General features: G+C 41.0%; 2 protein-coding genes across 2 annotated transcripts; one reads left to right on the top strand and one right to left on the bottom strand.

Annotated features, from left to right (window-relative positions):
• Positions 1-14: 14 nt before the first annotated feature.
• armh1 (armadillo like helical domain containing 1) lies at positions 15-1,481 on the bottom strand. Its single transcript, XM_086162224.1, has 6 exons — positions 1,403-1,481; positions 1,127-1,228; positions 822-894; positions 476-605; positions 239-306; positions 15-141 (listed from the first exon to the last, which is right to left on the bottom strand). Exons 1-6 carry the CDS (start codon positions 1,479-1,481, stop codon positions 111-113), a joined length of 483 nt encoding a protein of 160 aa, XP_086018350.1. The 3' UTR covers positions 15-110.
• A 6,096-nt stretch (positions 1,482-7,577) lies between these two features.
• On the top strand, positions 7,578-16,266 carry mpnd (MPN domain containing). The gene is made up of 14 exons (XM_086161517.1): positions 7,578-7,660; positions 7,881-8,031; positions 8,508-8,710; positions 8,786-9,007; positions 9,867-9,966; positions 10,029-10,107; positions 10,194-10,290; positions 10,367-10,439; positions 10,531-10,607; positions 11,141-11,309; positions 12,854-12,924; positions 13,051-13,140; positions 13,242-13,334; positions 13,419-16,266. Exons 2-14 carry the CDS (start codon positions 8,028-8,030, stop codon positions 13,503-13,505), a joined length of 1,365 nt encoding a protein of 454 aa, XP_086017643.1. The 5' UTR covers positions 7,578-7,660; positions 7,881-8,027; the 3' UTR covers positions 13,506-16,266.
• Positions 16,267-16,308: the final 42 nt, after the last annotated feature.

Genomic DNA, 16,308 nt, shown 5'->3' with positions numbered 1-16,308 from the left:
AAAAAAAGGTTCCTGAAGCAGATGTTCTGATTGGTTCTTCTGATCAGCCAAGTCATTACCCTCAGATATGTCTGACTTCATCAACAGCTGGATTCCTGCTTATGTTTCATTCATATTCCTGTGAGAAGTCTCAACTCTGGCCTGTGGAAAGTCAATTAGTTTGTCAATAATCCCACCAAGCAGCTCTTGTTCTTTTAAGTCACTGCTTTTAACCATTTTGGATATTTATTAATCTTACCCTGAGGCCTCAAACTGCATCCCTCCCATGTCTCTCTGCACATGCTCCGGGACTGACAGTATGAAATGCTGAAGTTAAGAAGACAGAAAATGTAATCGGTTTGTACACAGTATATTCTGTTGCAACTCAAACATATATTTCCCTTGATTTGATTTGCAATTCTGATATAATATAGGTATGTTTAAAAATGTATACTTTAAAATACAGTATGTATACAGTATGAAACCATATACATACCTTTAAGGTCCTGGTTGCTTGTATTTGGGCATCAACATGTTCTTTATTGCCCACAGCATACAGGAGACACTGAATCACTCCCAAAGACAGTAACTCATTGCAAATGTCCTGACTTTCCTCAGCCAATAACCTACAACAACATGTTTATTATAACTTTATTAAAAGAAACTAAATGTTTTGGGGGAAAATTATACAGGATGATTAAAACAGTATAAGAAGTTATATTGGCTAAATATGTACATGACTTTATATTTGTTTACCATTAAGCAAAACTGACATTTTCACATATTAAGGGCTAATAAAGGTAAAAATAATTATTCACTGTAACCATTTCCAAGGCTCATACCTTATGGCTTTTGCTGCATTCGCTTGTTGGAAATACACAGCGAGAGAACCAGTGCTTTCACTTATCTCAGCCTCTGTAGTGATTTTGTATAACAACAACTTATGTAATTGTTGTGACACAAATGGTTACACATTAAATGTTTTCTTAAACAGCGATGGAGTAATAACATAGAGAATTACAGAATATAACAACAAAAGAGGCTAAAGCTAAATTCAATAGGTATTTTGTATTTTATGGTACAATGTTCTCCCCAATAAAAAAAACAGGTCAAAGAAAAACATAAGTAATAGAGATGAATATATCACCATCTCTATTCTCGTCCACAGGGGACTTCAGCAGAGCAACCAGGCTACTCAGCAGCACCGGCCGCACATCATAATCCTTCAGGTCTAAAATCAAATTAATAGCTGCCAGAAAGAAGCAAGATGAGAATTATATGACCGGGCTCAAAACAAAGTTGAACATTACAACATAACTGGTTGAAACAGTATTATTTATTGCTTATAGACAAATTGAATATAAAAAAGGCAGCTCATTGAGCATTAGTTCTGTCAGGCTTGGGTAACAAAATATCATTTTACCTTCATCCTGAACTTCTGGGTGCAGAGATCTAAGCATTTTCAGCAGAGGCTCTACAATGCTGTGATGGGTTGTTTTCATTTTTGACTTAATTAAAAAAAAGAAATAAAGGGTAACCTTGGTTGGTTTTACATGTCTGCTGTCTCTGACAATGATAAAAACAAAAAATTTGATTCTACAAATTTGAATATATTCCTTGGTTTTACCTGAATGGTCTGCAAAGTGTGTAGAACAAGCTGCTGGGACTTAGGAGAGGAACAAGTCATTAGGGAAATCAAATCATTATAGATCTGATTGTGATATTTTGGATTTCCATGAGATAAGGATTCCAGCAGAGCCCTAGCTGCATCTTCAGTTTCAGCTGTGTTTGATTTGGACAAACTCTCTACAATGGTTTTTGGACCTGTGGAAATACAAAGGTAATAATAATAAACAAATTAATAATGATAACAAATTTGAGAAAACTCAAAATATTTGGAAACCTCATTTTAAGAGATGAGATGTAATGTTTGTACTGCTTCACTATGTTGCTTGAAATGTTGTACTTTCATACTTATTTATTTATTCCCTGAAAAAAAATGTAATATTTTTCTTGATGACATTACATGCATTACATTTACTGGGCCCTGATAGTGTTTTGAAATATTCCTACTTTAAACTATCTTAATTGATGGGACCTTGTTTTGAGGTGGAGCCATGATGGCAAATGTGATAGGGACCATATAAAACAAAGAAAAAAAGAAGAAATTGAAATTTACCATGGCTTTCACAGATGAGCTCTTTGAACCTACTGCCGGTATTTGAAACAACAAGCAAGAGACGGAGGGTTCGGGCCTTGGTTTCCTCTTGGATCTGAGAGTGGCTCAAGATGTCCAGGAGGGTAAACACGCCTCCGTCCTCCGCAAACTCCACCACAAACTGATCACTGAAGAAAAACTGGAAAAAGTAAGAGATGCACTCGGTCCAATAGGCAAATCAGGATGGAATAATTTATCTCACTCACTGGCTTGATGCTGAGAGGAAAATCCCAATTGCTCTCAACTGGAGCCCCAAAACAGTCCCAACCATATATCTGAAAATGAGGTAAAGGGCTGATTCACTTTTTAAAAGGGGATCCAAAGACATTGAGCCAAACCTTCACGTTTTTTGCCTTCTATGTTGGTCTTTATTGCTTAATGAGTGCATTATCACACAGATGTTTGTACCAGCTTATAACTCCGGCTTAGTTTTGTAATATTATGAGGTGTTGGGGTATTACAATGTGAGGAGCAAAGTCAAGGATGCTATTACTCATGGAATATAGCTTTTTGAGGACTGTTGTTAATACAACAACCCACACGCAGGAGGAAACTAAAAGGATGCATCTCACAATGCCAACAGTTAACCTAAAGGTGCACCCCTGTTACAACAACAACGGGGCAAGTTAGTGTAACACATCAACAACAACACTGTACAACGGTTCATACAACGGAGATCTCTAACACAGAACAATGAGAGGCTCCCAAAAGTCATTGTAGCCACAAAGGATTCTGGCCACTCTCCTCACCACACGCTACAATATCTTGACCTTGACCTATGCTATTTTTGTATTATTTGAGATCCCTTTGGAATCTATACCTCAAGTGCGTCTGAAAGAAGGTTTTGTCTGCAAAGGAACACTGTTCTTTTCAGGGACATTCATCCCGAGTCAAGGATGGTTTGAAGGATACGTTAGTCTCATCCATGTGGTGAGCCGGGCCAGGAAGAGACTGGGAACGTGTGCGAAGCACAGCTCCAGCTCGCAGAAGGACATTCCGCTGTTTTGCGCCACAAACTTCTCCAGGATGCGCCGGCGAGCTTTGCTGTCGGCCCGGTCCCATTCCCAGAGGAAACCAAGTACCCTGCCGAGGTTCGCGGACATCCTTTCTGCCCAACTGTCTGACAGAAGATTCTGAAAAATAAATATCGAAACTGTGGTCATAGGGTTTTGTGCGAAAATACTAGATTACACTGTGACCGTTTCTCTTTTCTTCTTTTTTTACCTCTGTTTTTTACAGCTTCGTTTTTGTGCGCTCTCATCGGAGTACCACAGCTCCAGATCAGTGTTTACCAACATTGCAACTGTTGCTATGGTTACTATAAGACGAACACCAGCTCAAAAATACTGCAACGTCTGGAACCCGCATGATACTTAAGTAGGGCAGACATGCTGCTACCTTTCTCTGGGCAGTAATGTAGTTGAACGTTGCTAAGCAACTTGTCGCCATTGTCCCCTCTCGTTTTTTAGGGATCAATCTAATTAAAGTGAACTGAAAGGCCGAGATTGAGGAACAGGTTCATGTAATAGTACCTGTTGAAATACAAACACTTTCAATAATAAATGTGTGTTAAAGTGTTTGTGCCCAGTTAATGTTCCAAAGGTTTTTTTATTTGAATAAAACTGTTATAAAAGAAGAATGGAAAATATTAACAAGATCATTTTTGTGTCTGAAACTGGATTTATTTTCTAGGTCCTTGGCAAGAGGCACAGAAGATGACACCAAACAGCTCATTTGAATTGAATTCTGAAATTACAGTGATCGTTTTTAATTTGCTTTAGAAATATAATCAGTATTTGGAGCCTTTTTTTTCTTTCTTACAGATAGTAATCATTAATACGCTCTTTTTTTTCTATTGTGTTTTACTTGTATTTTTATTCTTGCAAAATAAAATATGTTTCTGAGGCTGAGCTGATTCTGAATGAGATTTATTTGAATGAAATCAAATTGATGACTCATCATGGTTGCATAGGGATGGGATTGTAAATACTTGATGAGATTCAGTAGCTGAGCAATATAAAATCCAAGTGACTTGCTGGGAGTACAGTCATGGCCAAAAGTTTTGAGAATGACACAAACGTAGAAACGTCTGGCAAAAACCTAAAAACCCTGAAGGAACAGACTTTGTGAAAGTGTCATTCTCAAAACTTTTGGCCATAACTGTAGAATGTGAAGACACCAAAAAGACAAAGGCCTCATCTACATTTCACACCTTGCATTGCACTCCCAACAAGTGGCTGCCTGCCATTTGTGGCACATTAGAATAACAACAGAGACTGCTCAGCCACCGCATTCCAGGGTGGGGGATCAAATGATCCCTGTTCAGTTCTTCTAGGAGTACCCAAAAACTCCTGTCTTGGTAGTGTTAAGTAGGGAGCATTTGATCCCCATACCTTTGTTGACAACGGAGGGGTCATCTGATCCCCCTGCCATAAAATGTGGTCTGTCCAGTATGCTAATAATATGGCAGCTTCCTGCTGGGAGTTGAATGCAGTTTGTCAGAGGAGCAGCTCTGGGGGGAAGGGGGGAGAAAGAGGTGTGAATCAGTTTTACATGTGTTTCACCTAATCAAGGGTAATTGTAACTTCATTGCTTCTGACTCCGATCTTCCTCTTGAAAGCTTGGATGTTCTTGTTTTTTGTAAATATTCTGCATATCTTGATGCATCATAACCACATATTTATCACTTTTGTTGAGTTTAATTTAGTAAGAGACATGAAAATAAGGGAATGAAAAATATACAAAATAGATACTTTGTTTTTTTCAAATGGTCTGTTCATTTTTTGATACCACATTGTAACAAAAACACAAACAAAATTCACACATATTTACAACTTCATTAAAACTTTGCTTGGTCTGCGCAGACCTGGCACTCCCATTGCACTTCTTTTGTGCATTTGCCACACGTAAACTTGTAGCAGTGCACACATTGAACAGTAGCAGGGTTCTTTTTGCATCGGTGCTGGACCTGGCATTTCTTTCTTTTGCCGAGTTCAGCTGGTGTGGCGAACTGTTTACGAAGACTGTTCTCCTTTTCAATCGTCTTTGCCCTCACATGAGAATCGGCCAACTCACAAGCAAGCCGAATCAGAAAATCTGGCCGCCTTTCTTTCCTTCCTGTGCAGGCTTGATACAGCACATGGGCATTCAGGGCTGCCATGTCAACCATGTTATAGAACACAGAGACTGGCCATCTTCGTGTTCCTGCCCGTACACTGTACTCGCGCACCATCTGATCCATGGCATCGACACCGCATTTTGTGGAATTGTACTGGGTGATGGTGCTTGGCTTTCTTTTGTGGCTGTCCTCAGTCTGAACCACATCATGCATACTGCTCATAACGTAGACAGTCTTCTTCCAGCTGGCTGCATACACTGTCAGGGTGGCGTCAGTCGTTGAAAACACCTGAGTGCTGAACTCATTGCAATTCATTTCTCGAGCCGAGGGGGGAATTTCTCTGCGAGTCTTATTGAGTGTCCCAAGAAGGGTAGTTTTACGGCTGAGCAACTTTTTTGCAAGTGAAATGGAGGTGAAAAAATTGTCCGTTGTGACAGTTCTGCCCTGGTCCAGAAATGGTCCCATCAACTTCATTACCACACTCTCAGACAGTCTCTCCTCTTTGGGACAACCAGGTTCTTTGCCAACATATGGAAAGACGTTGCAGATATATTTTGATGTCAAGTCGCAAGCCACCCAGAACCTGATGCCAAACTTTTCTGGTTTTTTAGCAACATATTGCAGAAAAGGGCAACGTGTCTTTGATGGGTAAAGCTGTTCATCAATTGTGATGTGACGACCAGGTCTGTAGAATGTGGCACAGTGCTTTCGAAATGATTCCCACAGTTCAGAAATTGCTGCAAACCTGTCTGTCTGCACTCGCTCAGTCCGGGTGTTCTTGCTATCAAAGCGTAGGTGTCGCATGATGTCTTTGAAGCGGTCTCTAGTCATTGTTGCTATGATCCTTTTGTTACCGTACATCTCTGACCAGTTGTCAGACAATGATGGAACCTTAGTCACCCCTCGCCAGATGATAACTGCGATAAAAGCCATAAGTTCTGCAACATCCATGAACCAATCCACCGCCTCTGTTTCCCTTGCATGCTCAATTGTGCATGCTTGAATGGTACTAAGCATCTGAAGACTGATAAAACAGAGGAAGCTTTGAAGGCGAGTTTTGATATTTTTTCTGGCTTCATGTGTTGGCTCTCCTTCGGCGGCGTAGGGTTCAATAGGAGTGAAAGCCAAACCTCGTCCAACCTCTTCCCTGCGCCACACTGTGCCATCTTTTGCAGTCTCTGTTACTGCAGTATCCAGCCGAGGTTTCTTTTTCAGGGAACGGGGAACATCTTCCTCTGCAAATAGAACAAATTATCATTAGAAAAGAGATATGTACCAATGTAGAAACAAGTCAAATTATATCATAATTCTTTCCATTGTTCTGTTTGTCTTTAGTCTAAACTCTCAGTATTATTGTCCTCGGTTCAGGAGATAACATTTTTCTTGCAGCTTCTTTGAAAACATTGCTGACCTCTAATCTAAAATTTATCTAGTTTTTTTATCAAGACATTTTCTAAAAAAATTTTTTTGCCTCACTTGAGTTTTTGCAGCCCCCAGATAAAACACAAAATTACTTCATATTTCATAAAATAATCTTCAAGTAAAAGAAGTTATTCCCAAAAAGAAAAAAAGACAAAAATAATTTAAATTAAATATGAAGTACTCTAACACGGAAATTTGATGTTTGAGAAACCTTACCTGAAGACTGTTCTGAGTCTGATCCTGCCTGAAGGTCTATGTCGTCTCCATCTGAGTCAAAAGGGTTTGACTCAGCCAGAACTACATGTAGAGCCTGCTCAGTGGTGAATCTTCTCTGCATCTTTGGAGAGTTCTTAAAGCAAATGAACTGGTAGGTTGTCCACTTGGATTTTATACTGCTCAGCTACTGAATCAGCTACTTACAATCCCATCTCTATCCAACCATGATAAATCATTAATTTGATTTCATTGAAATAGATCGCATTCAAAATCAGCTCGGCCTCAGAATCACATCACAAGAAGACCAAGACCTCACATAGATTTCACACCTTGCAATGTACTCCCAACAAGTGGCTGCCTGCCATTAGTGGTACATTATAATAACAACAGGGACTGCTCAGCCATCGCATTCCAGGGCAGGGGATCAAATGATCCCTCTTCAGTTCTTAAAGGAGTACCCCAAAACTCCAGTCTTGCTTGTGTTTTCAGGCAGTCGAGTTTAGATCAGTTGCATAGCATCAGCTGGTCTTACTGTTTTTCGCCTCAAACCCCCGCTGCACATTTAACAAGCACCGACAATCCGAAGCCGCAGCTACTTCCCAGCGATCCGCTCGGTCTCCGGGGAAGAGGAGGAAGAAGTGGATCGGGGAATGGTGGTGCTTTTATACTCCCACGTCCACTCTGAAGTACCGAGAATGGCCCTCACGGTCTGTTTCTGTGGTAGAGCGTCAAATGCGCGTTTGAACAATGGCATATGTGCCCCCGCGTGGATCCGTCGGGAGGAGCGCGTCAAGGACCGGGAGAGGGAGGAGGAGAAGGAGGAGAGGGGGTGGAGGAGAAGGGAGGGGGAGTGACATTAAAGCAACACAACAAGGACACTCCACCACCGAGCCTCATACGCCTTCATTTTATATTTTTCAATAATAGCCGGAGCGACCACGGCCCAGCGAGTGTGTGTGTGTAAGCGAAACCCGCCCGGGAGTGGAGCCCGTGAACCCCCCTCACTCCCTCCCTCGGTGCCCCGGAGAGACTTTCGGCTTTTGACCGGCTTCGACTTAAAGGCGCTTCCGAGACATGGGTGAGGAGAACCAAGCGGGGCTTTCATTGTAAAATGAGCCGCGGGGGCGCAGGCCTCTCCCGGCGGAGGGAGCCATGTCCTGGCGGTTGACGGAAACAATAGGCAGCTGCTTTAGCTTAGCGCTAATTAATATAGCGCTAATTTGAAGCACCCGACGCCATTGCGGTCCCTCGGGCTTTCACTCGGTCGGGTCGCTCCCGTTCGCAACTGCAGCCGAGTATTCAGAAACAACTCCTTGTAGCTCAGGGCGGCTTTTATTTTTCCCTGTCTTCTCGAATCACAAGTGTATTGTCGATGGAGAAGTCAGGTGTCTGGCCACAGTCCGCTGGAAAGCATGGGCAACCTCGTCGGGAATGTTTGAATGAACACATCATGTGTACGCAGCACAATTACTCCGAGACAAAACACACCTGCTGATGAGTGTGTGTGTGTGTGTGTGTGTGTGTGTGTGTGTGTGTGTGTGTGTTGCCCCTTAGCATCTGAGCCACCCGGTTCCCCACAATTGGTCGAGGACGGAGGTGAGGAGGATGAGGAGGAGCTTAGCGGAGGGGAGGAGGCTGACCTGAGGTCCAGCTCTGGCCGAGGTTCCCTGCTGACCCGAAGAGGCATCACCCTGAGAGTCCTGCTCAAAGATGGTCTGGTGGAGCCAGGCGATGGTGTACTTGCCATCCACTACCTGGTAAATAACATGTTACACCTTTGGTGTCGTGAAGTAGGCGTCATCAGATGTTGTCACATGTTTCCTGTCTCTCAGGGCAAGAACTTCATCGGAGACCTGTTGAATGACGGGAAAATCCGATGGGTAGAGACGGGTCAGATCTTCAACTCTCCAAGTGCTTGGGCAACACACTGCAAGCGTCTAGTCAACCCGGCCAAGAAATCCGGCTGCGGTTGGGCGTCTGTTCGCTACAGGGGTCAGAAGCTGGTGCAGTACAAAACCACATGGCTGCACAAATATCAACCCAGTGCTGATATGGTGAGAGTACCTTTGTTTTTTCCTCTTGTGATGCCCAGTGTGGAAAGCGGCTCACTGTTTCAGTGTCTACTGACTGCAGCGTCTGTATAGCATCTAATTTCATGGACATATCATAAACAAATGTTTCCACTAGAAGGAGAAGGAATGGCACTCCAGGTTGTTAAAGGCTCAGTGCAAGCAGCTGGAATCATATTCTGATCTGATCTTGAAGTATGCAATCTCAACACTTGTTAAATTTTAAATAATGTCTTGTATATTTTAAAAATGGCAATGATGGGATTATTGATCTGGATGTAGGCTTGAAAATTATGTATCTCAATTTATCATACAGTAAAACTCCACAAAATAACACCCCAAGATAATATGTATGTATTGAGCTATTTTACTGTTCTGAGTAACTTGATAACTAATTTACGTACTTATACTGTACATTATTGACCTTCGAAGCAGAGATACATTCTTTACAAAAATGATGAAACAAAAATGACCAAAGTAGAATTCAAAAGTATGAATCATGTTTGTGCTGTTTATTACAAGTACATGTAGCTATCTCAGAGGTTTTGAAGTTTTATTAATGACCCTGAATAAACTCAACATCAGCAGGGAAACAGGAAGTCGATCATAAGATAAAACCAGTGATATACATCAATAGACGATACAAGACTCTTGCCCAAAAGAGTAGAGGCCAGTCTAAACTCTTTGAATTTATATACTGCTTATATTTATGTAACAAAGTAGAAGTGGGTGCATCGAAAATAGGAGTCATGTAATTTTTCACAATTTACATAATATTGTTAATCTGGCACCGCAATGTAAGATTCAGTAGCTTTCACATTGATGTTTATTTTTTTTATGGCAGAGCTTGGTGAGTGAGGAGGATGACGATGAAGATGAAGAGGAAGGAAAAACAGCTATGCCGGCAGACGAGAAGAACAAAATCTCCAAACCCGGATTACATGGTATGCCTTTCCTCTGCTATTCTCTTCTTTCTTCCCCTCTTCAACCTCTATTCTCTTTACAGACCTTGTTCTTTCTCGGAGGACCGACAGAGAGAGGATTCCCGTCAGGTACTGCACCTTGGGCCCCAGGGACGCTGCCAGGTACCAGCACTTCGATGAGTGATCAGTGAAGTAGTAAGCAGTGTGAAAAGTGTTAGAGCCTGACCGACACCAACATGTGTCCTCAGAGACCCACACACTCTGGTGGAGCTGTCAGCCTTCTCAGCCATCAACAGATTCCAGCCTTTCAATGTTGCTGTGTCCAGTAACGTGCTGCTGCTAATGGTAAGTGACACCGTGAGATGAGGCAGAGTGGCCGTTGAAGACCGAAGAGATAAACTCACCACTTTTTGTTCCTAAGGATTTCCACTGTCATCTGACCACCAGTGAAGTAGTGGGATACCTCGGGGGACGATGGGATACCAACACACAACGTAGGTCTGACAGCAGATGAGGTGCTTTCCGTACGCAGCAAGTTTTTTTCAAGTTAAATGTCAGCCTGTATTCGTTATTGCTGTGTTTCAGTACTGACTGTCTTAAGGGCATTTCCTTGTCGAACCCGACTGGGGGACAGAGACTCTGCTTCTGCTGTTGAGGAGGAGGTAATACAAATCTGTATTAGCAGCTTGTAGTGAGCAGTCATCACTTTTGAAAAGTCTTGAGGTAACTTGTGCCATGGAACAGTCCAACAAGTAGGACCTCCCTGTCTACGCCAAAGGAATTTACTTGTCAGTCTGAAAACATACCTCTTCATCTCTTCACCAAGCACTACCCCACTAATCACACTTAGCCCCCCCCCCCAAAAAAAACAAAAGAAGAAATTAATCTATTTATGTATATGGTTTTGAGATGGCTATTTGGAAGAGTGATCACTTCTGACTTCCAACTACTAGTACTTTGGATCTTCGGTGACTGAATTGCACTTTTTGTAAGTCGCTTTGGATAAAAGCGTCTGCCAAATGACTGTAATGTAATGTCATGTATTCTCAGCAACCTAAAACTGACCAATAGAAATGCAGATTAAAGTCACATAGGCCTAAAGGAGAAGACTAATCTATTTATGTTTGAATTAATGATAACCATACGAGTCACCCTCAGATTATTCCTTTACCCTGGAATGGTTCTCCATCTGCAGATCTGTCAGAACCTGTTTATGCGTGGGTTGTCGCTGGTGGGCTGGTACCACAGTCACCCTCGAGGTCCAGCCTTGCCATCGCTACAGGACATCGACTCTCAAATGGACCACCAGTTGAGGCTTCAGGGCTCAAACAATGGCTTTCAACCCTGCCTGGGCATCATCTGCGGTAAGGGATGTCTAAAGTGAACTTTACTAATCTGTACAGGTTTGTTCTCTTTTTTTCATATCTCTACTTAGAAGCTATTGAAAGATATTGGTTGCATCAGAGGAAACTGATACAGTGAAATATAATATGAACCACTATAAGAACAGTGCAGATTACTATTTCTTTATAACTCACTGGGCCTGGGAAGTGCTTAAAGTCACCTAATAGTTGTTGTACTTAACATGATGTCGAAAATTTAGTTCTACATAGGAACATCATTGCTGGGTAGTTTCTCTTGGTGAGAGAAAGAGTGTTGGAAAATTCACTTTGTTTTAATTACTTTTCTTAGATTATTGGCCAGTAACACTTTTCTTCAGTATTTGTTCTCAGTGATGATTATGATAATTTTTTTTGCTGTATCTCTGGATAGTCTTTTATGGTATTTTAAAGTTGAAAATAAAATGCAGGAACAGTATTCATTGTACGGTCGATTTCTATTCAGAAATGTTTTTCAAGTGCATGCATTCCCTTCAAATGTATTAGCCCATTGTCATATCGCCATCCACAATTTACCGCCTCTGCAAAATCATTCACTAAAGTCATCTGAAGTCAATTTAAAACTCTAATGTGTCTGTGAGGAATCCCAGTCATTCAGGTCCTGGCTGTTTGGTAGTAGTTATCATGGCAACCATTCTTGCTGACGTTGAAACAGTCAAAGAATTGGAAAAGTCGCTTGAGTAAGGGGAGAGTTTGAGAAATGAAGGAAGTTCGGTTGACAGGAAAAGAACTATCGTTGATCAGGCACTATAGAGTACAATTGTAACAAACCTGATAATTACGAGTCCATAATCTTGTCAAGTGCACACAAACTGAAAGAGGTCTTGGCTCTGAATAGTTGGTACCTTTCAGTAGATGCCATGTATTGACAGTGAAGCAGTTGTTTTAAGCTGCTGGTGACTAAATCTCTGCCCGTTGGGATACAAGGCCACTCTGTCAGGGGCCAATCACATGAGTGAAACAGTGAGGACAGACAAGGTGTTGTTCTGTAACTGTTGCCATTTAATTTTTTTTGTCTTTTATTGCTGTATTACATTTTCCTGAAACAAATGGCTTTTTTTCCTCAGTTCAGTCAGCACTATAACTCCGTTACACCTCACTGTCGCCTCAGTCATGTCCTTTACTGCCTGCTGTCATATGATGCTCTGGTGAACAAGCTCAAATTTTCTTTTCTCAGATTTCCACTTTCATCAGTAAGCTTTCTATTTGATTTGCATACACTGCATACCTTTTTATATTTGAATTCTTCTTATTTTTAGGGTGTCATGAATGTTTAATTATAATATGTCATAATTATTATTGTAATTCTCTTACTGGTTGACTGAGTAATATGTTCTGTTGATGAAAAGATTACCCCTCTGTCTCTGGCACACTGATGGTATTTGGTGAACAACTATTTGTTTCACAAGAATTTGTCATGATGTAAGATGTGTTCAAGGAGAGCATATCTCAAAAGTGTTGTTTGTATTTCCAAAAGTTTTTCAGCTTGGGTCTTCTTTCTTTTTCAGGACCATATTATCATGGCAATCAAGGTGTAGCATCAACAATAACCCCATTCTGGGTTGTACCACCGCCAGAGGTGAGACGCTACCCCTTAGCCTCCTCTTTTAGCTGAGCAAATAGTTTGAATTTTTTCAGTTTATTTCTAAATGTTATTGTTTTTTTGTGTTTGGTCATGTCTCATAAATCTGCTCTTTTCCTGCAGCAAAGGCCCAATGACTATGGCATACCGGTAGCTGTGGAGGTCACCTATGTACAGGATAACTTTCTCACCAGCGATGTTCTCAATGAGATGGTAGAGACAGGGCTTAAAAACAAACTTTGACAGCAAAGTTGTACTAAAGCCTATATGAAGCCACTGCACTAGTAAAAAATCTCTGGCTCTTTCCTGCACAGATGTTGCTGGTGGATTACTACAGGGGAGCGCCTGATCTTGTCCAGTTCACCCAGTACTGGTGTCCTGATACGACCATGATTGACAAGATCAAGGTAACCATTGTTACAGCACACCATCTTCCTTAAGTTGCAACATTGAGCTCATGTGTTTTTGTTTTGTTTTTTCTCCCCTCTCAGGGCTCTTTGAGCTGCCATGCCCCGAAAGACCAGGCCTATTCTCAGATCTTAGAGCATGTCTACAGTCAGCTAAGCCACATGCAGTGAGGGGCCGTGCTCACAGGCCGTACTCTATTTTCATTTGTTTCATGAATTGTAGGAGGGAGAGGAGAGGGGCTTCAATGAAGGGCATAAATTGTAAGGCTTTCTTAAAATCAGAAAGATGCCTTGAATACACTCTTCATTAAGTGATACACAGCTTTGACACATTATTGTGAGTTGAAACACTGCAGTTTCCTTGAGGGCACAAAATCATTTCTACTAAAGAGTCTGAACCATTTATTTAACAACTGATGAAAACAAATGCATGACTTTTATGTAAAACCATACAGGACAAGGTATATTGTCCTATATGGACACTTATATACAAAATTGTGATCGGTAAAAGATGTTGGAAGGTGCATAGATATAGTCCAACTCATGGAACTGAACATTTAAGAGAAGGCTGATTCTGAGGGGTTGATTTTTCAAATCAAATAGCAAAATAGTAGCTCTTGCACATTAAACTTCACTTAATATCAATCGTTACAAACATCTTCGTCATCCAGGTCATGGTGCTGAAGTGATCCAAAACCATTTCATAAGCTACTTTGTATTTGGAATAATTGATGTTACTACTTTCTCATTCACATTGCGCTCTGCTGGACTATCATCACTTGTAGAAATCCAACATTATCTACAACAGCACTGGAGGTTGGAATCCTTGCAAGGAGCATACCTTTTTTCCCAACATTTTCTCATAATGTGCATGTACAAGTTTTGTTAAAAAAAGTCACTGCAGTCAACAGAAGTGTGCTGTCAGGTGCAATTACCACTTAAGAATACAACTGCTGCGCTGACTCTCTTCATGATGAATTCTCTGCCTTTTCCTTGGTTGTTGCCTTAATTCACAGTTAGCCACTGGCTGTCTGCATGCATGTACACTCATCGGAAGGATTGCGCACAATGTTTGATAAAAATCAGCCCTGCATCAGAACAGAAATATATTGTGGGTAAAGTTGTAACAGGGTAAATTCAGACTTTCATTCCACTGCCAGTGATATGAACACAAGATACTTCTACATGTTCTGATGGGATTAATGGTATTGAAAAATACAATTCCAGTCTTTAGGACCTGAAAAATATTCCAAACAACTTTGCTTAAATGATGAAAGCATTTCCTCTGCGCCGTTCCCCAACCACTCTTACACATCTTAATTTCTATCTGTGAAGAATGAAATGAATAAAGCACATTGTTCCATTCTACTTGCCATTAAGACTTAAGGTGCTCATAAGGCCTGCACTGAACTCGGGCAGGTTGGGGCTGCAGTTAGGACAGTCCAGCCCCCAACATGGTCTTCTTCCACAGCCTCCAGTGAAATGTTGAGACAAGGGTTGCTTCGTACCAGCTTGTCTAAACACGGGCATTTTAAAAGTTATATCGCATTAAAGGCAACATTTACAACAAGACCTCAATGTACTTAGCAATAATGGCGTCATTACAAGTGTGCGGGTGAAAGATCTCATACCAAGACCCATCCTGGCACTGGGACTTGTTGCCAGTACCAACATACATTGTCAATTGTTATAGCTTCATATCAACTGAACAGCATACATTTATTTTGTGTTAAAAAAGCACTGATTCTTCAGAACATGATGTTTTATGGTCTGTGTCAGATTCCTCTGACCCACCTTGAGGTGACGGCCCCTCTGTCACAGGCTCAGTCTTAGCTGACATTTGTGAATGTCTGTTCTTGTGTTTTTCAAAGAAATGCCACCACTCCTGAGTATGCATGCTTCTGCTAGCTGTGGATCAATGACAGTTTATTGGCTTGCTCTCTTGCCTCCATCTCAAATTTCTCCACATTCTTCAGATTTTTTTCATTATTTCATGCTCCACAGGAAGGAAAACATTCAAATCCCTTCTCATCCTGGGACAAGATAGAAAAATGTAACTTTTCATTCTTTTGTGGGTCAAGCCATTCTGCGCTCTGACTTGGCTACATGACTTTGTATTTAATCTTTCTAATCACATACTTAAAATCCCTTGTTTCAAAAACAGATTTTGCCTTGGCAATTACCCCATAACCCCCCTCATCTCAATTTAGATATCGCAAGATGAATGGTAGGAAATGACGTTTGACAGCGTAATGAAGCAGAGGAAAGCATTGAATGAAAACATCTTGCATTCATATGGTCCTCAATAAAGTATGTTATATACGCAAGTGAAATTACACATTTATTTTCCAAATGTTAGATTCGGGGTTGTAGCATGAGATATAAGAGTTTTAAAGGGACAGATATGTTTTCTGAGGGCATTTAATCAGCACCATCTTCCCCTGGAATGAGATTATATCAGATAAACACATTTATCGTGCTGTAACTGCCTTTCAAAACTGAGCTAATAAGACAGAAAATACGTATCAGGAGATTCTACAGATGTGTATTGGTTTGAACTGCATTCTGTAATAGCATTTCTGAATGTTCAGGGGTTTCTCGTGAAATTTTAGGGGGGACAATGTGGTACAGGGGTTTTTATTGTGCCAGGCAAGTGTTTTTGTATCTATTAGCTGAATGGATTGGCTGCTTGTGTGCGAGTGTGCTGTATTGTGAATGTGATATGAGGTACAATAGTAGTCGAGACCGAGAATTGCTTCCTCTTATCTTGTACTGTATTTATAACTAATGTTGGATTTTGTCTTATATGTGTGAAGACAGAGCAATGCCTTAAGCCTGCTGATCGTTGATACACAAAACATTAAAACACACACACTGGAACTATTCAAACAACTGTCTGTATGTCTGTTGACATTCTGAAAATATATACATTTTATCCACGACTGAACTTTTGTGTGACAATATGAAAAAAAAT

The sequence above is a fragment of the Fistularia commersonii genome, chromosome 16 (genome assembly GCF_037954325.1).
Source record: "Fistularia commersonii isolate RoL2024-O1a breed Wild chromosome 16, RoL_Fcom_v1.0, whole genome shotgun sequence".
Taxonomy (NCBI): domain Eukaryota; kingdom Metazoa; phylum Chordata; class Actinopteri; order Syngnathiformes; family Fistulariidae; genus Fistularia; species Fistularia commersonii.
This window is presented reverse-complemented; position numbering and strand designations above follow the sequence as displayed.